This window comes from Pan paniscus, chromosome 2, assembly GCF_029289425.2.
Source record: "Pan paniscus chromosome 2, NHGRI_mPanPan1-v2.0_pri, whole genome shotgun sequence".
NCBI classification, from domain to species: Eukaryota; Metazoa; Chordata; class Mammalia; order Primates; family Hominidae; genus Pan; species Pan paniscus.
The window spans coordinates 46,510,477-46,537,447 of NC_085926.1; the positions used below are offsets into that span (position 1 = coordinate 46,510,477).

Here is a 26,971-nt window from a genome sequence, read left to right on the forward strand (position 1 = left end):
TTCTTGAGGGCTTGTTCATTTCAGATAAATCTGTTCTTCTATTTTTTGTTTCAGATTGGTAATACCCGGTGTCAGGTCTCTGAGCCCAAGCCAAGCCATCGAATCCCCTGTGACTTGCACGTATATGCCAAGATGGCCTGAAGTAACTGAAGAATCACAAAAGAAGTGAAAATGCCCTGCCCCGCCTTAACTGATGACACTCCACCACAAAAGAAGTGTAAATGGCCGGTCCTTGCCTTAACTGATGACATTCCACCACAAAAGAAGTGAAAATGGCCGGTCCTTGCCTTAAGTGATGACATTACCTTGTGAAAGTCCCTTTTCCTGGCTCATCCTGGCTCAAAAACTCCCCCACTGAGCACCTTGCGACCCCCACTCCTGCCTGCCAGAGAACAAACCCCCTTTGACTGTAATTTTCCTTTACCTACCCAAATCTTATAAAACGGCCTCATCCCTATCTCCCTTCGCTGACTCTCTTTTCAGACTCAGCCTGCCTGCACCAAGGTGATTAAAAGCTTTATTGCTCACACAAAGCCTGTTTGGTGGTCTCTTCACACAGACGCACATGAAACCCAGTAATCTACTTCAAGTTTCCTAGCTCTTCCCTATGCCATCTCCATTATGTTGTGAGCCTATCCAGTATTTTATTTCAATTATTGTCTTTTTATTTCTAAAATTTCCAATTAGTTCTTTATATCTTCTGTTTCTTTGTTGATATTTTTCTATCTTTCCATTCATACCCCAGGGCTGAGGGAGCGTATCCAAGGAAGGGCCAACTTGGAAGGGGTTCAGCCAATCAGATAGCAGGTAAGTCCTCTGGTTTGGGCAGGATAGTCTGGAGTTGCTGGGTAACTAATAGGAGAACCCCTCAAGTGCAGGTAGGGATGGCTAATCAGCAACTGGTGGCATGGGCATGTGATGGGAGTCCAGATGGCCTTCAGAGTGTGTGGACCACACAGGCACTTGCAGAAGGCATGGCAGGTTGGCATGTGACCCTCAGGGGCACAGGCAGCTGTGTGCAGGTAATATGCAGGCTTGCGAAGAAAGTCGAAATACAAGCACAGGCAGGAGTTCTTCAGAGCACGTGGGCTGCACAAGGGCTCTGTGTTCTGGCTCAAGAGAGCTGTAGAAAGGTGACTGCAAGGCCAAGGATGCAAAGTCGCAAAGGGACTGTTCTGAGCCCATGCTTGGGGCAGGTTCCGATGGATATTCTCACATGCACACTGCTGATCCCCAGCTCACGCCAAAAAAAAGGCAGGAAGCCTCTTCCTACTACCTTGCCCCTCCAGTGCCTTCTACTGAGAAAGCATAGCACTGCGCTCACTTTAAAGGGCCAATATTTAAAGGAATGCCATTGTATAACACAGGGTATATTTATCGAGTGGCGCATTCAAAGCTGAGAAGCAGTAAGTTGATAACTGACACCGTGGGTAACCAATTTGGTTGAGTTCTGACCTCAAATTCCAACCTGCCTTCTGTGGGGTGTGAGCCCCATGTCAGGTCAGTTTTCAGTTTTCGTGGTGCTATTCAGCTATGTTCCGTGTGCGCCACCCAGTGGCCAGTCTACGGCTTGGCTGAAGGTCTATCCCAGTGTTCAGGTCTAACTTCTTTGGAGTGCTGGTTAGGGTCTGATCCACGCATGCGCAGCTCGGGGAGGAGCCCAGGAACAAACTTACGGAGCTGTTTCCTCCAAATTCCTCCCTCTCTGTGATCTCCCTGCTCCTTTCCTGATCGCTGGGCTCCCTTTTTCGGTCCTCTGGCCAAAAACTTGGTGTTGTAGTTACCCTGCTCTGCCTTGCACTTCCTACAACTGCACCCACAGTCGCGGCCAAGCAGCGAAGATTTAAGAGAGAAAGAAAGCGTGACGGTTTACTCCACTCTTTTGGGCTATAGCTCCTCCAATCAGAAAAGGAAGGTTCTCTGCATGTCCCACTTTATGTGAAATCTAAAAAAGTTGAACTCGTAGAAGTAGAGTGTAGAAAGAGGTTGGGGCCGGGGAGGAAGGGAATGGGGAGTTACCGGTCAAAGGGTACAAAGTTTCAGATAGGTAGGAGGAATGTTTTGAAATCTATTGCATAGCAGGGCGACTATAGTCAATAATAAATATTGCATATTTCAAAATCACTGAAAGGGTAAATTTCAAATGTCTACCATAAAAATGATAGGTAAAAGAAGTGCATTTAATTTTTCTTTTACCACTTTTCTTACTCTGTTATCTTCAGCTCAGGAGTATCTAACCTGCGAAGATCTTAATTAAGGCTTTGGCTTTCGACTTAAAAGTCTCCATAAAGGAACGCTACGCATCATCCTGAAAATAAAGATCAAAGTCCACAGCCAGTGGTGAAGAAACATTAATAAGAGAATCAGTCAGCCTAGTTTTTTTGAGGAAATCTGTGCACAGATCCCAAGTCTACACATAAACCAAAAAGCCAAAGTAAAGTTAACTGTATTTGAGCAGTGTGGGCAGCCCAGCCAGCCACAGTAACTGAAGCTGGAAGAATTACTCCCTACACACAGGGCTCGTGTTCTCTAGATCAACCAGACACATCACAGACTCTGTTGTTGAGGTTCTTTCATTTCCTCAGGCCAGTTAGCCCTTGGCAAGTAGCCAGAGCTGTACATTAACTGCCCCTACATTTTTAAAATCATTGCTTATGAATTTCTATGTATTAACTTAGAGAAATGTAATTCTAGTTCCCATCTTAGAGGAATGGTCTCTTCTTAATGTCTTTGTGTTCTAAATATTTGATCATGTCAACAAAAAATGGCTTAATCATCTTTGATAAATTCCTGGAATTATGAAATTTAATTACCAAAGGCCCTGACATATTTTTAAGTAGTTATAAGTCATTACTACTCTCGGTATTTTGGTGGGAAAGAGCATATTCTGTCTGTCATCTAACCATGTTCACCATTTTCCCTGTGTTTTTAAAAAGCAGGAAAAGAAGTTCTCTTATACAATTAAGGGGGCGTTGAATGTGCCAGGATGTAAATCAGCATCTTGCCTATAAGATGAAGTTTTGTTTGCAAACATGTATAATGAAAACTGGAGACTAAGAACAGTAGGTGATGACCACATTTGCTAGAGATTTACATGTGATGTCCAGAGGTGCTGGGAAGCTATGACATACAAGATCCTAAGTGCCAGGTCCAGCCCAGCCCTTGGCATCCCATGTAGGACAGAGATAAGTCCAGACCTCTCTAGACAACTGGACAAATTTTACCTTAACCTAGAAGGTAGTAGTTCATGGGTGGGTTCTGAGACTGAGAAAGTAGTTTCAAATGAGAGTCCATGTGTCAGTCCAGGGTAAGGAGGAGACCCTGCATCCAGGGGAGAAACCACATTGGGGAGCCCATAGGACACAGTTGTCAGGGACAGACACAGGTGCCAGTCCCCCAGCAGCTCAGGGGAGAGATCTCCTCACAAATTTACAAAGCTAATCTCTTCTTTGTAAAATAAACTCTAGTCAACACAATCTTTCAGGCAAAGACATAGAATGCAATGTCCTAAGCATTAACTTTCTCTAGGACTATAGAAATGTCATCATCATATGCTACCCCAACACAGAAAAGGGAAAAATTAACCTCTACGGGATCCAGTCAAGAGACCCTCAATACAAACAAAGCAATATCCTCTTATAGGAAACTTTACAACGAAGTAGATTCTACAAAGCAGCCTAAGTGTAAAGCTTCAGCCTGGACCCTCGTTGAATTTGACAGCAAAGTGTCATGGTTCCAAGACAGCATCTGATTCCGGTTCCCTGCTGTGGGTCTGGTTTGTGTGGTTGTAGCAGAATTATGACAACAAGCCTCCCTCGATTTGGGCTACACTGTCCACAGTCACAGAGCATCTTCCAGAGAAGAAAACACCTGCAATGATGAGACAGAAGGAGAACTGTGGCATCTCTCACTGTAAAGGAAAGAACACTGGGGCCACAAAGTGTCATCAGCCATGTTCCTCTCCAGTCCAAGGACTCCCAGACACTTAGTGTTCCAGCTCCTGAGTGAAAATGTTAACCATCAGCACACTCTCAAAGGTTGGATTAAGGAAAATAATGCCTGGAAAGTCTTTTGCTTTAGTGCAGGGCTGAGAAAACTTGATGGTAAATAATAGAGGTTTCCCAGGCCAATAAGCAAAATTGAAGATATATGTAGGTGTTTACATAACAAAGGAGAACCCTCTGGCGAGCCTCTCCCTGCTTGCCTCCAAGGAACCATCCGGAGTAGTTAGCATGTTTCATGTCCAGCTGCTGCTTGCCAAAAACATTCTCAGAACAAGAGGGACTAGCCCAAGAGGGAAAGGCCTAGTAGGTATGGTGAAAAAGGGGCAGGGTGGCTGGGTGCAGTGGCTCCCACCTGTAATCACAGCACTTTGGGAGGCTGAGGTGGGTGGATTGCTTAAGCTCAGGAGTTTGAGAGCAGCCTGGGCAACATGGCAAAACCCTGTCTCTACCAAAAATAAAAAATAAAATGAATAAATAAAATAGCCAGGTGGTGGCATGCATCTGTGGTCCCAGCTACTAAGGAGGCTGATGTGAGAGGATCACTTGGGCCTGGGAGGCAGATGTTGCAGTGAGCTGAGATTACATCAATGCACTCCAGCCTGGGTCTCAAAAGAACAAAAAGACAGGGGAGAGGTTGACAGGGGAAGGGGCCGGGGAGTGAGCCTGCTGCAGTCCATTTCTTTCTCTGCCCCAGTATCACCCAGACAGGTGCCTGTGTGTCCTTCTCTCCTCCAGTCATCACAAGTTGGACAGCTGGCTGGAGGCAAGGTGACCTACTCAGTCACCAGCTCCTGAACTGAGATTCCATTGCTTGGTTGCTAACAATAGAGTCTCCAATGTGTAGATGGCAACCAGGGTGGGCCCTGGGCTGCAGCAAGGTACAGCTGGCCAGGTGGACAGGAGCTGAGAGCAGTGGGGGAATAGAAACAGAAGAAAATACCCCAGCTTGGTCCCCAGATGCTCCAGCAGTGCCCACATTCCATATGTAAACAGGTGTCAGGCCTGCAGGTTATAGTTTACTGATCCTAGCTTTAGTGGACAATAAAATGTAAAATATTTTGCTTTGGTGGATGTGATGGTTTTAAACTATATCCACAAAGTCTTTCACATTCTTCCCTTTAAAAAGGTAGAACTTAATTCCTCCCCCCTTGAGCATGGGCTAGACTTAGTGACTCACTTCTAATGACTAGAATGTGGTGAAAGTAATGGTGTGTGGCTTCTGAGACTAGGTCTTCACTCTCTGTCAGATCACTCACTCTAGGAAGTCAGCTGCCATGTCATGATGATGCTCAAGCAGCCTTGTGGAAAAGCTTCACAAGGAGAGGAACTGAGGCCTCCTGTCAACAGCCATGAGAGGGGGCTGTCTTAAAAGCAGATCCTCCAGCCCCAGTCAAGCCTTCAGATGACGGCAGCCCCTGTGGACATCTTGACCACAACTTCATGAGACCCTAAGCCAAGAAACACTCAGCTAAACTGCCCTGGATTTCTGACTCTCAGAAACTGTGAGATAATAAATGTGTGTTATTCTAAACTAACAGTTTAGAATAAACTGTTATGCAGCAATAAATAACCAAGACAGTGGATTTTTATAAAAGACACTTTAAAAATCAGTCTTAACTTCTGGTGCCATCTGGTGTGCATGTTCAGCTGCCTCCTTGAATATGCACTTGGATGTCTCACACATATCTCAAAGAAACATGATGTTCTCCAAACTTGCTCCTTTAGAGTTTGTCCATCCTAGGCCTCCCTTAATTCCACACCTCAGGAATGACTCCATCATAATCTAGAAGATCTAGAAGTTACTTCTTTTTTTTTTTTTTTTTTTTTGAGATGAAGTCTCACTCTGTCACCCAGGCTGGAGTGCAGTGGCACAATCTCAGCTCACTGCAAACTTCACTTCCTGGGTTCAAGCAATTCTTCCTCAGCCCCCTGAGTAGCTGGGATTACAGGCAAAAGCCACCATATCCGGCTAATTTTTGTATTTTTAGTAGAGATAGGGTTTCACCATGTTGAACAGGCTGGTCTCAAACTCCTGACCTCAGGTGATCTGCCCGCCTCGGCATCCCAAAGTGCTGGGATTACAGGTATGAGCCACTGTACTCAGCCAGAAGTCACTTCTTTTGCTTCGTTTCCTCACTCTGCCCACCCACTATGCAGATAGTATGCACACACACACGTGCATGCACACACACACACATTCATCCACACCTCCAGTTATCACCTACGTCTTAGAGGGCATGCATTTCTCACCACCAACTAGTGTCACGCCTTGCCTCAGTTGGGGAAAGGCCTCCTAATTGGTCTCCTGGCTTCCCACTCAACCCCATCCAAACCATCTTCTACTCAATAGTGAGAGTCACTTTCCAATGAGAACTAGATCATGCCACCACCTGGCACAAATCTCCCCAAGGGCTGCCTCTGAAATGAGAATGAGATCCCAGCTTTCCACCGAGGCAGTGAGCCCCTGGCATGGTCTGCCCTCGGCCAGCCCATCCTACCTCACCCCTCCCGCTCCCCTCCTCTGTGCTTATCCACCCCACGCCTCTTCCCCCTCAGAGCTCAGCACACACTGCTCCCTCAGCCTAGAGCATTTCTCCCCACGTCACATGGCTTCCTCCCCACACCCTTGGAACCCACCTTAAATGTTTTCTCCTGTCTGGCTTTCCCAGCCTCCTCATCTAAAGTAAACCCGCCTGTTATTTTATTTCTCAGTCTACTGTTTATTTGCATCACAATACTTCGTGCAAGTTAAAGTATTTGATTCATTATATTTTGTCTATCCATGGACCAAGCCATAGACGAGCCACAGTTTACTGACAGGAGCAGCCACTTGGGAGTCCCCAGACTTGGGTTCACAGACTGTCCCCCAGGAGTTCAGCTGAGCAGGTCATACTGTAGCATACAATGGGAACTGGAGGGGCCTCTCCATCACCTTGTCCAAGCCCCTGCAGACAGAGGTGTGCTATGGCCATCAAATGAGGGGGTTTTGAGTAGTCCAAGGGCTACAGATGCCAGTCTCCTGCTTCTGAACCTCAACACAGAAACCGTGTGTACTGAGCCAGTGTACTTAGTGTGTATTTCTGTTTTTCAATGCCTAGGAACCCTAAGTGACATTTATGGACACTCATTAAATGCAGAAAGACAGAAGCCTTGTCCATGACTCCAAGTTCCCAATCTAGAGGGGAGAGCATCAAAGGATATATTTGAGCGCAGCACGTTCATTAGACAACAGAGGCTGAACCAACCCCTGTAGAAGCCAAAAGAGAAAGGGTGGGGGAGGGGTTGGGAGAGTCCTGCAGGGACCTTGAGGAAGGGGAAAGGGCTAACAGGGCAGGTTTGGCTGAGTAACTTTCCACACCCCCCTCCCCAACCCAGTTATATCAGAACCACTTTACAGAGCCATCCACTTTACAGAGCCATCCACTTTCCAGAGCCAGAGGGCATGACTGGAAAAACATGTCCCCTGGCACCAGGGCACTAGTCTCCACTCAGAAGTCATATGCCAGGGGGAGGGGGGGTTTTCCGGTCACCTAGTCCTCTCCCTTCTTGTCAAATTACACTGAGTTGCTGGGTAGGAGGTGTGGAGTGGGTGCAGGGTTAACCTCTCAGAGCATCCTAAGAAGGATCTGGGAGAGTTTGGGAGGAGACTCAACAAAGTCTGGGAGGAGACTCACCTCATCATGCAGGTGGCAAGCCATTCTTGGCACTCCCACTGGGAGGCTGGGAGGGGGACAGGAGCAAGGGATGGAGCAGGAGAGGAGGACGGAGCTGATGCCAGAGGCCACCTGAACCAGCCATGCAGAGAGAGGCTCTCTCCTCCACACCTGCCCCTCAGAACTCCCAGGACCCCTCCACCCCAGGCTGCCCAGCTCCCAGCCCTCCAAAGCACCCTTCCAGGTGTGTCATCAATGTAAGGAAAACCTCTATCATCAGCCTTGCTGTATCCAAGAGAACTACTGTAACCCATGGGAATTTCTGGGGGCACCAAGATACAATGGGCAATAATATGACAACCAAGGAGCTTTGGTGACTCACAAATTCCATTACATCCTCACATAAGGCCACTGCCTGGACACCAGGGTTGGAATGAACGCAGTGAGTTTTCTGATAGAAACGGGGATAAATAGGAGCTAAATAGTCAAGTAAGGTCAGTATAGTCAGCCAAATCCTGAATTAAATGACATTTATGCCACATGATCAGAGTTTCCCTGGGGACATCTGATTAATTTTATTGTAATTTGTTAAGCTAGAAAATCCAGCCAGGGGAGGCAGAGGGTCCAGACGAGATTAAGAGGGCAGTTCCGAGGCCAAGTTGCCTGGGCTGGAGCCCTGCCTACCCACTCTCTGGCCACATGTCCCTGAGAACATGGCCTAACCTCTCTGAGCCTGATGTTCTCATGTGGACGTGATGGAGCAAACAGCACTGAGCTCACAGGTTGGCGAGAACATCATGTAGGATCATTGTGTCAAGAGCTTAAGACAGTACCTGGCACCTAGTAAGGTCAAAAAAAAGTTCAATCATTTAAAGAAAAAAGAAAAGAAACTAAGAATCCCTGTCACCAATTAAATGTAAGACAAAAACAAGAGGTATGTAAGCATCCGAGGGTTTTTCCTCCACCTGGCATGATTAGCAGAGGTTCTTTGGGTGAATAATGGGTGAACCCCCCAGTCCCTGAGTTCTGGGAGAGGGTTTGGTCCAGCAGAAGAGCTAGCAACAGGGCAGAGCCGCTAACAAGCCAGACAATTCCTCCTCCTCTGGGTCTCCAGTCACTTTCCGCCCTTGCCTCAGGCCTGTCCCCACCCCAAGCCAGGGGGCGTGAGACGCTGGAAGAAAAGACTTCCCCGCCAGGGCCATGTGTCAATCATACCATTCAGGACACAAACAAAGTTGATTTATCTCCCCTGGACAGCGCTTTGGACCAGAAAGCTTTGGGCTCAGCCTTGGGCGCCGGAGCAGTACGCGCAGGGAAACTGCTAAGCCGGAGCAAGATTCACTCGCGGGGACCCCTGCCTCCCCACGCTCTCTCCTTTCTCGCCATCCCACCATAGTCCTGGACCTCAGATACCGGTCGATGCCTAAGCCCCAGCCGCTGTCCGGTTAGGGACGTTTACCCCTGTCGCTCCGGCAGATTGCAGCTCACCAAGGCACAGAGGAAGGATTAAACAACTGAGCGTCCGGGGCACCGGCCATCCGCCCGCGTCCTCCCACGGGGAGCGCAAGGCCCCCGCTCCCGCCCCGCCGGCCACCTCGGACGCCCAGCGCTTACCTGCCCCGAGGGGCGGGCACTGACAGTCCTGGCCTGCCCGCCGCGGCTGTTTACACCGCAGAGGCTGTTTACACCGCAGAGGCTGTTTACACCCGCTGAGCAGCACGGCCGAGCCGGAAGAAGCCTCCCGTGCCTGTGCGCTAACAGGCTATATTTGTAGGCGGATAATATGATCTGGAGGACATGTGCTAAATCAACTATCTATCTATTCTATGTGACTCAGCCCAGCCTGAGACAAAACAGACTTCGTAGGGGAGGGCTTGGCACCCTGCGCGCTGCAGCCGGCCAGCGCGAGCCCCGGCCCAGGGACTATCTGCAGCCTCCTACCCAGGGCCAGACATTTTCACATTGGAGATCCCAGAGGGTGTGGAATGGAAGGCAGCGGGTTCCGAGTGCTCAGCACGCTAAGCTGGGAACCCAGCCAGACGCAGGCTTTGAAAGCCATATGACCAAGGGAATGTAAAGGTGTTTTCTATGTTGGAAGCAGCAGACATCGAAGGTCTCAATTTCACCGTTACATTTTATCTTTTTAATATCCTAAAATGTATGTGAGTTTAGGTTCTCTTTAGATACTTTACTAATTGGCCAAATATGTTTCGCTGATAGCCGACATCGTGAAAATATGACAAGTTAATAATCAGTAATCAACTCCCTGGCTGCTCCCAGGAGTCCATGTGAACACGTCCTGATCCTTAATGGCAATGGCTCCTCATATCCCTTAGCCTAAACTGAAAAATACCTTTTGTGTGATATATGTGTCATACTTCTAAAATTCATTTCCTTAAAAAGCATTATTTTCTTTTCTTTTCTTTTCTTTTTTTTTTTTTTTTTTTTTTGAGAGGAGTCTCACTGTCGCCCACCCTGGAGTGCAGTGGTGTGATCTCGGCTCACTGCAACCTGCGCCTCCCGGGTTCAAGCGATCCTCCTGCCTCAGCCTCCCCAGTAGCTGGGATTACAGGCGCCTGCCACCACGCGCGGCTAATTTTTGTATTTTTGTAGAGATGGGGTTTCACAATGTTGGCCAGGCTGGTCTAGAATTCCTGACCTCAGGTGACCCGCCCACCTCGGCCTCCCAAAGTGCTGGAATTACAGGCATGAGCCACCGTGCCTGGCCTTTTGAAAATAATGCTTTTTGGTGGGGCACGGTGGCTCACGCCTGTAATCCCAACACTTTGGGAGGCCGAGGCAGGTGGATCACCTGAGGTCGGGAGTTTGAGGCCAGCCTGGCCAACATGGAGAAACCCCGTCTCTACTAAAAATACAAAATTAGCTGGGCGTGGTGGCAGGCGCCTGCAATCCCAGCTACTGGGGAGGCTGAGGCAGGAGAATCGTTTGAACCCGGGAGGCCGAGGTTGCAGTGAGCCGAGATCGCACCATTGCACTCCAGCCTGAGCAACAAGAGCGAAATTCTGTCTCAAAAAAAAAAAGGACTTTTATCTGAGAAATGCAAGTTTTTTTCATTATCAGGCCCAAGGAGACATTAAAATGAAACTGCACTCATGCCCTACTCCCCTCTTTGAGCTATGTCTTCATCTCTTGAAATTACTTGCTATTGTCACAAGTAGCTGTAAATTAGCCTAATAGCAACACGCCAGACACTATAACCACACCCTATAGCTAAAGGATATATAGCCAATCACTTATCAATGTTATTTCTGTAAACCAATGAAAATTCGTAACAAATAACTTTATATCAATCCCTCTCTGTCTCCTTCTTTTACTTTTAAAAATCCACTCATTGAGCAACTGTATGCCAATAAATTGGAAAGTCTAGAAGAAATGAACAAACTTCTAGGTACATACAACCTACAAAGATTGAATCAGGAAGAAATTCAAAACCTGAACAGACCAATAACAAGTAACAAGATCAAGGCTGTAATAAAAAGTCTCCCGGTAAAAAAATGCCCAGAACCTGATGGCTTCACTGCTGAATTCTACCAAACATTTAAAGAAGAGCTAATACCAATCCTACCCAAACTATTCCAGAAAATAGAGGAGGAAGGAATACTTGCAAACTCATTTTATAGGCCAGTATTACCCTGATACCAAAACCAGAGAAAGACACATCAAAAAAAAAGAAAACTACAGGTCAAAATTCATCTCTGATGAATATTGATGCAAAAATCTTCAACAAAAATACTGGCAAGCCGAATTCAGCACTACATTAGAAAGATCATTCACCATGACCAAGTGGAATTTATGCCTGGGATACAAGGATAGTTCAACATACACAAATCAATTGACACGATACATCAGATTAACAGAATAAAGGATAAAAATCATATGATCATTTTAACTGATGCTGAAAAAGCATTGGATAAAATTCAACATTCCTTTATGATAAAAACCCTCAAAAAAACTGAGTTTTGAAGGAACATACCTCAACATAATAAAAGCCATATATGACAGATCCACAGCTAGTATCCTTACTGAATGGGGAAAAACTGGAAGCCCTTCTTCTAATATTTGGAACACAGCAAGGATACCCACTGTCACCACTGTTATTCAACATAGAACTGGAAGTCCTAGCTAGAGCAATCAGACAAGAGAAAGATATAAAGGGCATTCAAATTGGAAAGGAAGAAGTTAAATTATCTGTTTGCTAATGATATGGTCTTATATTTGGAAAAACCTAAAGATTCCACAAGAAAACTATTAGAACTGATAAACTAAACAAATTCAGTAAAGTTGCAAGAGACAAAATCAACATACAAAAACCAGTAGCAGGCTGGGCACAGTGGCTCACACCTGTAATCCCAGCACTTTGGGAGGCCATGGCAGGTGGATTGCTTGACCCTAGGAGTTTGAGACCAGCCTGAGCAACATGGCAAAACCCCATCTCTACAAAAAAAAAAAAATACAAAAATTAACCAGGCATGGTGGTATATACCTGTAGTCCCAGCTACTTGGGAGGCTGAGGTAGGAGGATAATCTGAGCCCAGGAGTCAGAAGTTGCAGTGAACCGAGATTGTGCCATTGCACTCCAGCCTGGGAAACAGAGACCCTGTCTAAAAAAAAAAAAAGTCAGTAGCATTTCTATAGGCCAACAGTGAACAATATGAAAATGAAATTTAAAAAGTAATCCCATGTACAATAACCACACATAAAATTAAATACCTAGGAATTAACTTAACCAAAGAAGTGAAAGATCTCTATAATAAAAACTATAAAACGCTGATGAAGGAAATTGAAGAAAATACCAAAAAATTGAAAAACATTCCATGTTCATGTGTTGGAAGAATCAACGTTGCTAAAATGTCCACACTACCCTAAGCAATCTACAGATTCAATGCAGTCCCTATCAAAATACTGGACATTTTTCACAGAAATAGAAAAAACAATTCTAAAATTTATATGAAACCACAAAAGACCCAGAATAGCCAAAGCTACCTTAAGCAAAAGAACAAAACTGGAGAAATCACATTACCTGACTTCAAATTATACCACAGAGCTATAGTAACCAAAACAGCATGGTACTGGCATAAAAACAGACACATAGACCAATGGAACAGAATTGAGAACCCAGAAACAAATCCACACACCTACAGTGAACTCATTTTTGACAAAGGAACCAAGAACATACACTAGGGAAAAGAACAGTCTCTTCAATAAAAGGTGCTGGGAAAACAGGATATCCATATGCAAAACAATGAAACTAGACCCCTATCTCTCACCACATACAAAAATCAAATCAAAATGGATTAAAGACTTAAATCTAAGACTTCAAACTATGAAACTACTACAAGAAAACATTGGGCAAAATCCCCAAGACCTTGGTCTGGTCAATGCCATAACCACAGGCCACAACCACACAAATACCCCACAAACACAGGCAACCAAAGCAAAAATGGACAAATAGGATTACATCAAGTTAAAAAGCTTCTGCATAGCAAAGGATAAAATCAACAAAGTGAAGAGACAACCCACAGAAAGGGAGAAAATATTTGCAAACTACCCATCTGATAAGAGATTAATAATGAGAATATATAAGGAGCTCAACGCTATAGGAAAAAAATCTAACAATCTGATCAAAAAAACTGGGAAAAGATTTGAATAGATTTCTCAAAAGAAGATATACAAATGGCACACAGGCATATGAAAGGATGCTTAACATCATTGATCATCAGAGAAATGCAGATGAAAACTACAATAAGATATCATCTCAACTCAGTTAAAATGGCTTATATCCGAAAGACAGGCAATAACAAATGCTGGTGAGGATGTGGAGAAAGGGAACCCTTGTACACTGTTAGTGGGAATGTAAATTAGTACAACCACTATGGAGAACAGTTTGGAGATTCCTCAAAAAACTAAAAATTGAGCTACCATATGAGCCAGAATTCCACTGCTGGGTATACACACAAAAGAAAGGAAATCAGTATATCAGAGATATCTGCATTCCTGTTTGTTGCAGCACTGTTTACAATAACTAAGATTTGGAAGCAACCTAAGTGCCCATCAGCAGATGAATGGATAAAGAAAATGTGGTACATATACACAATGGAATACTATTCAGCCATAAAAAAGAATGAGATCCAGTCATTTGCAATGACATGAATGGAACTGGAGATGATTATGTTAAGTGAAATAAGCCAGGCACTGAAAGACAAACATCCCATGTTCTCACTTCTTTGTGGGATCTAAAAATCAAAGTAGGGCTGGGCGTGGTGGTTCGTGCCTGTAATCCCAGCACTTTGGGAGGCCGAGTCAGGTGGATCACCTGAGGTCCGGAGTTCGAGACCAGCCTGTCCAACATAGTGAAACCCTGTCTCTACTAAAAATACAAAAAATTAGCCAGGCATGGTAGCAGGCACCTGTAATCCCAGCAACTCAGGAGGCTGAGGCAGGAGAATCATCTGAACCCGGGAGGTGGAGGTTGCAGTGAGCTGAGATTGTGTCATAGCCCTCCAGCCTGGGAGACAAGACTGAGACTCCGTCTCAAAAAAAAAAAAAGAAAGAAAAGAAATTAGCCAGGCGTGGTGGCACATGCCCGTAGTCCCAGCTACTCGGGAGGCTGAGGCATGAAAATCACTTGAACCCAGCAGCAGGTAGAGGCTGCAGTAAGCCAAGATGGCACCACTGCACTACAGCCTGGGCAACATAGCAAGACTCCATCTCAAAAAAATAAAATAGCCATTAAGAGCTGTATGTGATCAAATACAAAATCCACCACATAAGAAGCACTTTTTTTTTAATTGTTGTTGTTTGTTTTTTTTTTGTTTTGTTTTGTTTTTTTTTTTGAGATGGAGTTTCACTCTTGTTGCCCAGGCTGGAGTGCAATGGCCTGATCTCAGCTCACCACAACCTCTGCCTCCTGGGTTCAAGCAATTCTCCTGCCTCAGCCTCCTGAGTAGCTTGGATTACAGGCACCGGCCACCACGCCTGGCTAATTTTGTATTTTCAGCAGAGACAGGGTTTCTGAATGTTGGTTAGGCTGGTCTCAAACTCCTGACCTCAGGTGATCCACCTGCCTTGGCCTCCGAAAGCACTGGGATTACAGGCATGAGCCACCCCACCGGCTTAAGAAGCACTTTTAAATGAGATTGTCCAGGTCATGAAAACCAAGTGAGACCCCAGCTTGCCTCCCAAGTCTAACTCCTGGGAGTCTGTCTGTCCATCTATTTGTCTGCTGGGGCCAAATGGCCTTGACTTGGTTGTTAGGAAATTAGGAAGTGACTGCCTTCTCACCATCAGCAGCTTACTGATCACACTAAAATCGCACTTCATTTAGATTACTGGGCTTGTCTTATCTCGGGGGAGGGAAGATGGGAGCAGGAGCCCTACCTTGGAAATCTCTGTCTACCCCATCGTGCTAAGCACAGATAGCTGATCAGTAAATATTTGTTGAATTTAATTGAAAAAAATTAAGATTTTGGTATAAAAGAATTCTAAATTATAGCCATGTCTAAAAGTCTAAATCAGGGCTTGGCACGGTGGCTCATGCCTGTAATCCCAGCACTTTGAGAGGCCAAGGCAGGCAGATTGCCTGAGGTCAGGAGTTCGAGACCAGCCTGGCCAACATGGTGAAACCCCTTCTCTACTAAAAATACAAAATTAGCCGGGCATGGTGCCGCACACCTGTAATCCCAGCTATCTAGGAGGCTGAGGCAGGAGAATCGCTTGAACCTGGGAAGCAGAGGTTGTGGTGAGCCAAGATCGTGCCATTGCACTCCAGCCTGAGCATCAAGAGTGAAACTCCATCTCAAAAAAAAAAGGTTAAATCAGATTTTCCATAGTCTGACATGGTTCCCAGTAAGTACATCAAAATTATCTTGTCTTATATGTGTTAAATACTCTTTTTTTTTTTTTTGAGATGGAGTCTCACTCTGTCACCCAGGCTGGAGTGCAGTGGCGCGATCTCAGCTCGCTGCAAGCTCTGCCTCCCGGGTTCACGCCATTCTCCTGCCTCAGCCTCCCAAGTAGCTGGGTCTACAGGTGCCCGCCACCACGCCCGGCAAATTTTTTGTATTTTTAGTAGAGATGGGGTTTCACCGTGTTAGCCAGGATGGTCTCGATATCCTGACCTCGTGATCTGCCCGCCTCGGCCTCCTAAAGTGCTGAGATTACAGGCGTGAGCCACCGCGCCCAGCTGTATATGGTAAATACTCTTAACAATTTGCCCAGAATTCAGCCCAGAATATCAGTGGTGGTTTGGGTTACATATTTCAAATTTGTCTTTTTTCCCTTCTTTGCTGGGGGAAGAGGGTATTCTTTGTTTTATTTCTAGGATCAGGCTTGAGGAAACAAGTTGTTTTCATGTGGCACCTCTCAAGGACCTTGCCCTCGCCCCACCCCCATTTTAGAAAATAGGGCTGAGATTTAATATGTGTCTGTCAGAGATGTGGCTGGTGGAGAAAGACTAAGCCAAAAGAAAATCAGCACAGGTAAACACTGCACTAGAGGTTGGAGAAGCTGAGGTTTCTGGAAGACCAGATTTCTGGACCTCTTAGTCAAGGGAATAAAGGATAGGGGGAAGAGTTGGTGAAAGACACACACACACACACACACACACACACACACACAAAGCCGTTTACAACACAGTGAGACCAAGCAAGGTGACTCATGCCTGTAATCCCAGCACTTTGGGAGGCTGAGGCAGGCAGATTGCCTGAGGTTGGGAGTTTGAAACCAGCCTGGCCAACATGATAAAACCCCATCTCTACTAAAAACACAAAATTAGCCAGGTGTGGTGGCGCATGCCTGTAATCCCAGCTACTCAGGGGACTGAGGCAGGAGAATCGCTTGAACCTGGGAGGCGGAAGTTGCGGTGAGCCGAGATCGCGCCATTGCACTCCAGCCTGGGCAGAAAGACTGAAACTCCATCTAAAAATATATATATATATATATATATATATATATGTATATATATATGCAGTGAAGACAAGATAACATCTGGGGACAGTGGTTGCCAGGACAGGGCTCTCAGAACAGCTGGAAGCTGGAGTAGGGAGGATGGTCTCAACAAGGACTTCCCAGAGCAAATGAAATTTGGGCTGAGTCTCAAAGAAGCCAGTCCAAGTGCTCTGTAAGAAGGACCAGCCAGGTCATAGAAAATGAAATACAAACACCCAATAACCAAGCAACAACGAAACACTACTTTTCACATACTGTATTAGCAAAACTTAAGATGCTTGCTGCAGCCAGAGCTGGTAAGTCCTTGGGAGATGAGCTCTCAATACCAACTCAAGGGGGAGGGAGGAGGGGCGGAGAGGAGATTGGTGCAGGCTTCTTCGAAAATAATTTGGAAGCGTCCACCCTTTAACCAAGCAATTCCCGTGCTAGAAATTTACAAGAGGAATATGCTCTCAAGCGTTCACCAAGATATATGTACAAGGAAGTTCACCACAAAACGTGGAAACATGTCATGTCTATTCATTGATAAAATAATGTATACTATGTCTACATAGGAAGAAATATGATACAGCCCCCATGGCGCACGGAAAAAAATGAAGTCCTCTCTTAAGCCCTTCTCCATTCCTCTTACGCCATTTATGTAACAATATGGCTCTAAAATGACTTGCTTGAGCATGTCTTCCCCACTGAAATTGCAGATTTTTGAATGCAGGAATCTGTCCTTTTATGTCCCACACAGAGACCTTTGGCAAATACAGAATAAGTTTCCAGTTGCAATTTGTAAGTTTGCCAGTGAAAACAGAAAGCCATTAACTTGTTAATGAAGTGTGGCCAGGACACATTGGGTGGATAATGCTTCCGCAGGAGTGTAGCTCAGGTGTTAACAGAAGCTAAGCTTGATGAAATTAGAGGCCCTGACATTCCTCAGCTGGAGGGTACATACATATACAGAATTCCCCCACCCCCTCTGCTCTCTCTTATCTTCTGGCCTGCCTGGATGTTCAAGGGAACAATGACAGAGCTAAGACCTAAGTGCCCTATGATAAAAGGAGGCTTTTACCTTGAAATACTGTCATTGTAGTGCAGACATGGCATTCTTTTGTTAACTCTTTGGTTGGAATTTAGTTCTACGTGTTCTCAACCATTTAAACAAGGTCGAATTGGCTTTTGATAGCTAAAATTGATCCCATTCTCCAAGTTTATTTTCTTCCTTGAATTTTAGGCAGACACAGGAAGTCTGTCCTTTGATTATGATGTATTTCATTCCACCATTCTTGTTTGGATGGTTTTAAGTCAAATGCTTATTTGTGTGATTTTTAAACACAATTCTGCCCCAGTTTTTAATACACAATGTCTCAAGGGCAGTACCAAGAAATGGCCAACACCAAGAGCATTGTTTTTCATTTTCTGCTCTCAGTGCCTTTCGTAAGGGATGAGATGGGCTGCCTGTGATTGGGGAACCCCCGTTGCACAGCACTTCCCAATCCTAGGCCTGACCTTTTGACACAAAGCACTCATTGGCCTGGAGGCTGGCCAGCAGCCCAGTTTCAACAGTGACCAAGCAGAGGTGACCAGTGGCCATCCTAGGGTAGTCATTCAATTCCCCCACCTGGAGGCAGCAACAACTTTTTGCAGTTAGTACAATTAGAATCAACAATTACTGTTCTTTCTCTCCAGCCTCACAGTGGGGTCACTTCTCACAACTGTTTCTCCAGAGCCAAACTCCAGTCTACAGGCCGCCCAGTAGTAGACATCAAATACCTGTTAAATAGCCCTTACATCTCCAGCCCAACGGCAAATATCTAACCTCTCTTAAACACCACAGCCCTTCCCTTCCCCTTCTCCCCACCCCCCATCCCAAAACCTGTCCCAGGCTCTGACTACCCTGGATCCACTTGGCTTCCTCTGCAGTCAGTACCTATGGGGAATGGGGATCTCTTCAGGGGGTTCTGGTCCTTAGAGAAGGGATTTTGTGTGGCTGAAAAGCTGGCATCCTGGGGTTCTGGTCCCGTCAATGCCAACATCGCCAGACTGGAGACCTCAGTTACTTCCTCTGAAAATGCAGTGATTTCCAGGGGTCCTATTTAAGCTCTAAAAATTCCACAAGAGCTTTAGATAAGGAAATAGCAACGCAGGGGTGTGTTCTGTTGCCAGTTCTGCCACAGGCCTGCCCAGTCTCTAAAGACAAGACATTCAAATCCCCAAATAGAACTAGTTGTCTTGTCCATAAAGTGAGACTAATATTGTGGGTGCTACTTATCTACTTAGCACCTTGGACTGGTGAGGACTGTGGTGCACAAGCTACCTTACAAATGTACCACACTGAGTAACATCTTTAAACCTCCTTGCAGCTCCAGGGCTAGCCTTCTCCTTTGCGGAGCCCTCCCCCACCTCCGGCCTCCTAGAGCTTCAGGCCATGTTCCCCTGTCCCCTGTGAATCTCAGCATGCTACCTGAAGCGTTTCACCTGAAAAGGCCACACAGGGAGGAGGCGAAGCGCAGCAGGAATGAAATAGTCAACTGCTGTGGAGTTGGAAATGTTGCTGCATCCCACCATTGACTGGATGGGGCCTCACTCCCCCAATACAAATTATTTTACGTTTGCTTCTCCCAAGATCATGTGTAAGGCCTGGCGCGGTAGCTCATGCCTGTAATCCCAGCACTTTGGGAGGCCGAGGCGGGTGGATCACGAGGTCAGGAATCTGAGACCAGCCTGACCAACATGGTGAAACCCTGTCTCTACTAAAAATACAAAAATTAGTCGGGCGTTGTGGCGGGCGCCTGTAATCCCAGCTACTCAGGAGGTTGAGGCAGGAAAATCACTTGAACCCAGGAGGTGGAGGTTGCAGTGAGCCAAGATCGTGCCATTGCACTCCAGCCCGGGTAACAGAGGGAGACTGTCTCAAAAAAAAAAAAAAAAATCATGTGTAGAAGTAAATAACACCTCTTCCCAGCACCTGTGGATCCATGGCATTCACACAGGTAGGCACTGACGCTGAAATGGCCTCAGATGCTACCAATTCTTTCTGCCGAGGCCTAAATCCAATAAACAGAGATGGATGGAAACAACTAATAAAAGTTTCGCATTTGTGTGCCTGGCAACATTAAGTAACCGTCAGGCTTTCCTTTAGAAATTGGAATTAAATGCGATTTAGAAACTATTAACGACTTTGGGCGTATTTAATAACACATGAAATAACCCGGAGGATTGAAATGTTAGGTGAGGCGACTCCGGCTCATAGACGCGCCTCTCCATCTGGGGCGTCTGGCGCTTAGTGGAACCACTCAATAAACACGTTTACCCCTGCAAGCGGCACATCAGAGTCCGGGGGTAATTCTCGGTGTCGTGGTGCCAGGCGGAGAGGGGCTGGAAGAGGCCGCCCTGTGGGAGCTGGGAGGCTGAAATAAATTCCCGTGATTGGGGGCTGAAATGGCCTCCCATGCCGGACTGCGGTGGTTCTAGAACTTTTTCCTGGAACAGGCCGGCACTCCCACTGGAGAGTCCCAGCGGCTGCGCCCCTGGCCGCCCCTCCCCTCTCCCGGGCACCTGGCGCCGGCTCCCGCGTCCTTTCAGGAATTCAGGTCCGCCTGGAATTTGCACTTCAAGTCTGGAGCCCCCAAGGAACCCCTCCTGACCCTGAACTTCTATCTCAGTTTCAAGCTTCCTAGTCTTCCCCCTACACACACACCTAGCTCCTCAGGCGGAGAGCACCCCTTTCTTGGCCACCCGGGTATCCCCCAGGGGGAGTACGGGGCTCAAAACACCCTTCTGGAAAAACAAAGGTGGAAGAAAGTTTCAGGAAGTAAAACTTCCTGAAATAAAATAAAATATCGAATGCCTTGAGACCCATACATTTTCAGGTTTTCCTAATTAAAGCAATTACTTTCCACCACCCCTCCAACCTGGAATCACCAACTTGATTAGAGAAACTGATTTTTCTTTTTTCTGTTTTTTTTTCCCAAAAGAGTACATCTGATCATTTTAGCCTGCAACTAATGATAGAGATATAAGGGCTAGTTAACCACAGTTTTACAAGACTCCTCTTCCCGCGTGTGGGCCATTGTCATGCTGGTGGGCGTCCCGCCCACCTGAAAGGTCTCCCCGCCCCGACTGGGGTTTGTTGTTGAAGAAGGAGAATCCCCGGAAAGGCTGAGTCTCCAGCTCAAGGTCAAAACGTCCAAGGCCGAAAGCCCTCCAGTTTCCCCTGGACGCCTTGCTCCTGCTTCTGCTACGACCTTCTGGGGAATGCGAATTTCTCATTTTCTTCTTAAATTGCCATTTTCGCTTTAGGAGATGAATGTTTTCCTTTGGCTGTTTTGGCAATGACTCTGAATTAAAGCGATGCTAACGCCTCTTTTCCCCCTAATTGTTAAAAGCTATGGACTGCAGGAAGATGGCCCGCTTCTCTTACAGGTATGAGCTAATCTTGAATGTGAACTTTTTTTGATTGCTAGAGATTGCCAGCTTAGGAAATAATGTTCTACATCTGTCATTTGATTTTTCTCTTGCTCAAGCCTTAAAAGAGCTGCCAACGGCACTGCTGTTTTTCCTGAAAGACCTGGAATTTCACATGGTTACTTCTAACTTTGCCATTGGCTTTTAACATTTTCGTGTTAATGTTAATTTTCATTTTATGTTAATGACTCTGCCTATGAAATAGTGCTTCTTTATTCTTGTACAAATAAAGGTCAATACTACAACCAAATTTAAAATCTTCCGAAAAGATTAAAGGTATAAGCAGATTCAATACTTGGCAAAACCATTAAGATAATAGCAAAAAAAAAAAAAAAAAAAAAAACCCCACATTTTTTACCTAAAAACCTTTTAAGTGATTGGTTAAAATAGTTTGGCCGGGTGCGGTGGCTCACGCCTGTAATCCTAGCACTTTGGGAGGCGGAGGTGGAGGCGGGTGGATCACCTGAGGTCAGGAGACCAGCCTGGCCAACATGGCGAAACCCCGTCTCTATTAAAAATACAAAAATTAGCCAGGCATGGTGGCGGGCACCTGTAATCCCAGCTACTCTGGAGGCTGAGGCAGGAGAATTGCTTGAACCGGAGAGGGGAGGCAGTGAGCCGAGATTGCACCATTGCACTCCAGCCTGGGTGAAAAACCGAAACTCCGTCTCAAAAATAAATAAATAAATACAGTAGTTTGTAAAATGATTCATCAGTAACATGGGATGCAGCTATTTTTTAATCCTTATATGAAAATTGTATGCAGGGGAAAACATATGAAATAGAAGATAAAAGACATATACCTACTTAAAATTAGGTACTTATGTGAGGACAGGGCCTAAGAAATAATAATATATATTAAAAAGACTTGGATATTGGTGACTTTTTTTCAACATTTTTCTTTGTTACATGAATTAGCCATTAAAAAAAGAAAGATGGTGCTCTACAATTTCTTTTCAGTGATCTGTGGTCTTGTCCTTGTGATGAGAGGACCCGGGTGTTAACTTGAAAGGTTTTATTTCCTTTGTTTGGCTAACTCATGTCTGACTTCCTCTTCCTAGTGTGATTTGGATCATGGCCATTTCTAAAGCCTTTGAACTGGGATTAGTTGCCGGTGAGAGACCTTTTGTTCTTTTGATCACTCTCAATTTTTATGTGGCCTAAAATACAGACTCCATGAATTGATTTTGTCGTTAAGGGCTGGGCCATCAGGAATTTGCTCGTCCATCTCGGGGAGACCTGGCCTTCAGAGATGACAGCATTTGGCCCCAGGAGGAGCCTGCAATTCGGCCTCGGTCTTCCCAGCGTGTGCCGCCCATGGGGATACAGCACAGTAAGAACTGCCTGACTTCGATGCTTCTGCCCTGGCCCTTCATGTGTCTCCTGAGTATCTTTCCAACACTCTTTCACCTAAAAGGGCACCTGGTTCTGGAACTGGGCGGGTGCTGGACTGCTTTTGGTTTTGGAAGTGAGACAGGGATTGTGTATTTTACTTCCCTAGAGTGCAGTTTTCCTCACCTGAGTCCACTTCACGCTGGGGAACCCAGAACCACCACTGGCCTATGCATGAAAATGACTTCTCTGCTCAAAGGCGCAGAGTCTTACTCTGATACAACACATTGGTGTTGTATTAACCTTCGCTTACAGGAATTGCCCTTGCACTTTTCCATCCCTACACCCTCAGTCATCTGTTCTTACCTTTCAGGTAAGGAGCTAAACAGAACCTGCTGCCTGAATGGGGGAACCTGCATGCTGGGGTCCTTTTGTGCCTGCCCTCCCTCCTTCTACGGACGGAACTGTGAGCACGATGTGCGCAAAGAGTAAGCAATTCAGAGGGGCGGGGAGCCGTGGAGAGGAGAGAGAAAGGGAAGTGGAAATTTCAGACCCAAGGCTATCGCCTTACCTGTTCATTCTCAGGAACTGTGGGTCTGTGCGCCATGACACCTGGCTGCCCAAGAAGTGTTCCCTGTGTAAATGCTGGCACGGTCAGCTCCGCTGCTTTCCTCAGGCATTTCTACCCGGCTGCGGTAAGTGGGAGGTTCTCCTCTTTCTTTTGCCCTTTGAAGTTACGTAGTTGCCTTGGGGGGTGCTTAGTTAGCAGGCTCTCCTTGTACCTCTTGTCTTGCTAGAGCCTGGCAGCCAAAGTTCTGCTTATAAAAGCATCGCAGACTCCTGATGAAATAGTTGCCTTGGCCTCTTTGATATTTATTTCCTCGGGAACCTGGCTAGTCCTGCTGCCTTTCAGATAGAGATGTATTTCAAGTCTATTTGACATTTTATGGTCTGAACTTCTATTGAGGAAAATAAACAAGTCTCGGTCTCTTGTTTAACCAAGAGATGTTCTCTGGTGTTCCTTTCCTTTGGGTAGGGGGACCCAAACCAGGATGGGCAGCTCATTTAGAGCCTACAAATTCTATCAGAGGCTTGGCCCCTTGCTAGTCCTTTAGAAACTTCCAGGGTCCTAAAAGTCCCTGGTAACCCCCTCCCCATACCTTACCATGACTGGTCACAGAACCCTTTCACCTTATTGATTTTTACTGATTTGAGGAATACAATGAAAAGAAGGGCAGCACCTGGAGAGGAAAAGAGGGTGACAGTCCTCTCTCCACCCTAGCCTGAGCCAGGTTTCTAAGGCCCCCCAAATTCAGAGACCTATTATAGTTCTGGGCCTTGGAGATGTTAGAAATGGAAAATATTCAAGTCCAGGAAGTAAATGAAAGCAAACATTTCACTGAGAACAGGAAGGAATTCCCCAATCCAGACAGGGATTGTGTCTCTGCCATTTGCATCCTGGGTGTCAGGCTCAGGATAGGTGTTTGATAAGTGTGGGTTGGGTGATTGGATGTGTAGGGAACATGTTCTCTTCCTGGAACATGGGGCCCAATCAGAATCTAACCAGGTTGTGCTCATTCCTGCAAGTGAAGGCCATCACCACTGGGCTAGGTTCCAGGTGTGAGTGTCCTGAGAAGAGCAGGTTCACAGTAGGTGTATAGATATGCCACGTTTGTGGGCAGCAGGATGAACTGCCAGAGAGGTTTGCTTTAATGACCAAACATCCCTACCTTCCAGATGGCCTTGTGATGGATGAGCACCTCGTGGCTTCCAGGACTCCAGAACTACCACTGTCTGCGCGTACTACCACTTTTATGCTAGTTGGCATCTGCCTTTCTATACAAAGCTACTATTAATCGACATTGACCTATTTCCAGAAATACAATTTTAGATATCATGCAAATTTCATGACCAGTAAAGGCTGCTGCTACAATGTCCTAACTGAAAGATGATCATTTGTAGTTGCCTTAAAATAATGTATACATTTCCAAAATGGTCTCTAACATTTCCTTACAGAACTAACTACTTCTTACCTCTTTGCCCTGCCCTCTCCCAAAAAACTACTTCTTTTTTCAAAAGAAAGTCAGCCATATCTCCATTGTGCCCAAGTCCAGTGTTTCTTTTCTTTTTTTTTTTTTTTTTGAGACGGAGTCTCACTCTGTCACCCAGGCTGGACTGCAATGACGCGATCTCGGTTCACTGCAACCTCCGCATCCGGGGTTCAAGCCATTCTCCTGCCTCAGCCTCCCAAGTAGCTGGGATTACAGGCATGTGTCACCATGCCCAGCTAATTTTTTTGTATTTTTAGTAGAGATGGGGGTTTCACCATATTGGCCAGTCTGGTCTCGAACTCCTGACCTTGTGATCCACTCGCCTCAGTCTCTCGAAGTGCTGAGATTACACACGTGAGCAACTGTGCAAGGCCTGGTGTTTCTTGATACATGTAATTCTACCAAGGTCTTCTTAATATGTTCTTTTAAATGGTTGAATTATATCTTCAGATTATTAAAGACTAATTCTAATGTGGACCTTAGAATACAGTTTTGAGTAGAGTTGATCAAAATCAATTAAAATAGTCTCTTTAAAAGGAAAGAAAACATCTTTAAGGGGAGGAACAAGAGTGCTGAAGGAATGGAAGTCCATCTGCGTGTGTGCAGCGAGACTGGGTAGGAAAGAGGAAGCAAACAGAAGAGAGGTTGAAAAACAAAATGGGTTACTTGATTGGTGATTAGGTGGTGGTAGAGAAGCAAGTAAAAAGGCTAAATGGAAGGGCAAGTTTCCGTCATCTATAGAAAGCTATATAAGACAAGAACTCCCCTTTTTTTTCCCAAAGGCATTGTAAAAAGAATGAAGTCTCCTTAGAAAAAAAATTATACCTCAATGTCCCCAACAAGATTGCTTAATAAATTGTGTTTCCTCCAAGCTATTCAATTCTTTTAACTGTTGTAGAAGAGAAAATGTTCACAATATATTTAGTTGTAAACCAAGTGATCAAACTACATATTGTAAAGCCCATTTTTAAAATACATTGTATATATGTGTATGCGCAGTAAAAATGAAAACTATATTGACCTAAATGTGAACTGGTTATTTCTAGGTGGTGAGGTGCTTTATGGTGGTAGGTTTTTGCTCTCGATGCCCTTTTTGCATTTTCCAAAGTACCATGGTGAGGATGTGTTATATCTTTTCCAGGGTCCTAAAAGTCCCTGGCAACTCCCTCCCCATACCCTACCATGACTGGTCACAGAACCCTTTCACCTTATTGATTTTTACTGATTTCATATGGAATATGGCAACTACATCTGGCTCAAAACAGAGGAAACCAGAAGAGCCAAGTCCCGGGTGAGTGCTCAGTTCTGTTTCTAGCTTTGACGTGTGTGTTCTTCTGTGAAGGACAAGATTTGCTTCTATTATTTACGTACCATAATTTGTGTTTTTCCAAATTAATTCCCTGCAGATGCAAACTGCCAAATAGGTGACATTTTTTACAATGCCCAATGGAAAGAAAGTAAAATGGAATAAGCATGAAGCAGTGAGGTGTACCAGAAAGCACAAAATCAGGAGGTAGACAGGCTGAATTTGGAAGGTGGTCTGGCCACTTACTGACAGTGGGACCCAGCTTCCTAATCTGAATCTGGATTAATGCCTACATCACAGTATTAGAACTAAGTGACATAAAATAGTTAAATAGTTAAAACATTTATACAAAATAGATTCTCAATAAATGTCACATTTTCTTCTCTTTTTACCTGCATATTTGCCACAGAGGGTTTAAAAACATTTTTGGGGCCAGAAATAGAATTTATTTTTTTCTGAGACAGGGTTTCATGCTGTCTGCCAGGCTGGACTGCAGTGGTGCCTTCACAGCAGTCTTGACTGCAGCCTTGACTGCCTGAGTTCAAGCACTCCTGCCACCTCAGTCTCCCAAGCAGCTGGGACCACAGGAGCACACCACCACGCCCAGCTAATTTTGCTTATTTTTTACAGAGATGGGTTCTTGATTTAAGCCACATCATCTGTGCTTATGCTTTTCTTTATATCAACTTATTTTTATTGTGGTAAAATATACATAACATTTACCATTTTAATCATTTGTAAGTTCAGTAGCATTTAAGTACATTTGCATTGTTGTGCAACAGTCACCACCATCTATTTCCAAAACTTTTTCATCATCCCAAGCTGAAACTCTACCTATTAAACATTAACTACCCCTTTGCCCTTCCCCAGGCCCTCGGTAACCACACTTAGTCTCTGAATTTGACTGTTCTGGATACCTCCAGTAGGGGGAGTTATACGCTATTTGTCTTTTTGTGTCGCATCGTGTCTTTAAGGTTCATCCATGTTGTAGCATGTGTCAAACTTTTTTTTTTTTTTTTTTTGAGACAGGGTCTCGCTCTGTCGCCCAGGCTGGAGTGCAGTGGCGCAATCTCGGCTCACTGCAAGCTCCGCCTCCCGGGTTCACGCCATTCTCCTGACTCAGCCTCCCAAGTAGCTGGGACTACAGGCGCCCGCCACCATGCCCGGCTAACTTTTAGGGGTTTTGTTGTTGTTGTTGTTGTT

The 26,971-nt window shown here is 45.4% G+C and overlaps 2 protein-coding genes across 2 annotated transcripts in view; one reads left to right on the plus strand and one right to left on the minus strand.

Annotated features, from left to right (window-relative positions):
• The window catches only part of LRRC2 (leucine rich repeat containing 2), a 53,651-nt gene extending 43,278 nt beyond the window's left edge, over positions 1–10,373 (minus strand). Inside the window, exon 1 of the mRNA XM_003818453.5 lies at positions 9,272–10,373. The gene's annotated coding sequence lies outside the window, so the exon portion shown is untranslated. The remainder of the gene's footprint in view (positions 1–9,271) is intronic.
• Positions 10,374–20,461: 10,088 nt separating this feature from the next.
• Positions 20,462–25,482, plus strand: CRIPTO (cripto, EGF-CFC family member). Its single transcript, XM_003818454.5, has 6 exons — positions 20,462–21,037; positions 22,141–22,193; positions 22,278–22,412; positions 22,785–22,899; positions 22,997–23,106; positions 24,149–25,482. The coding sequence occupies exons 1-6, from the start codon at positions 21,003–21,005 to the stop codon at positions 24,265–24,267; spliced, it is 567 nt and encodes a 188-aa protein (XP_003818502.3). The 5' UTR covers positions 20,462–21,002; the 3' UTR covers positions 24,268–25,482.
• The last annotated feature ends 1,489 nt before the right edge of the window (positions 25,483–26,971 follow it).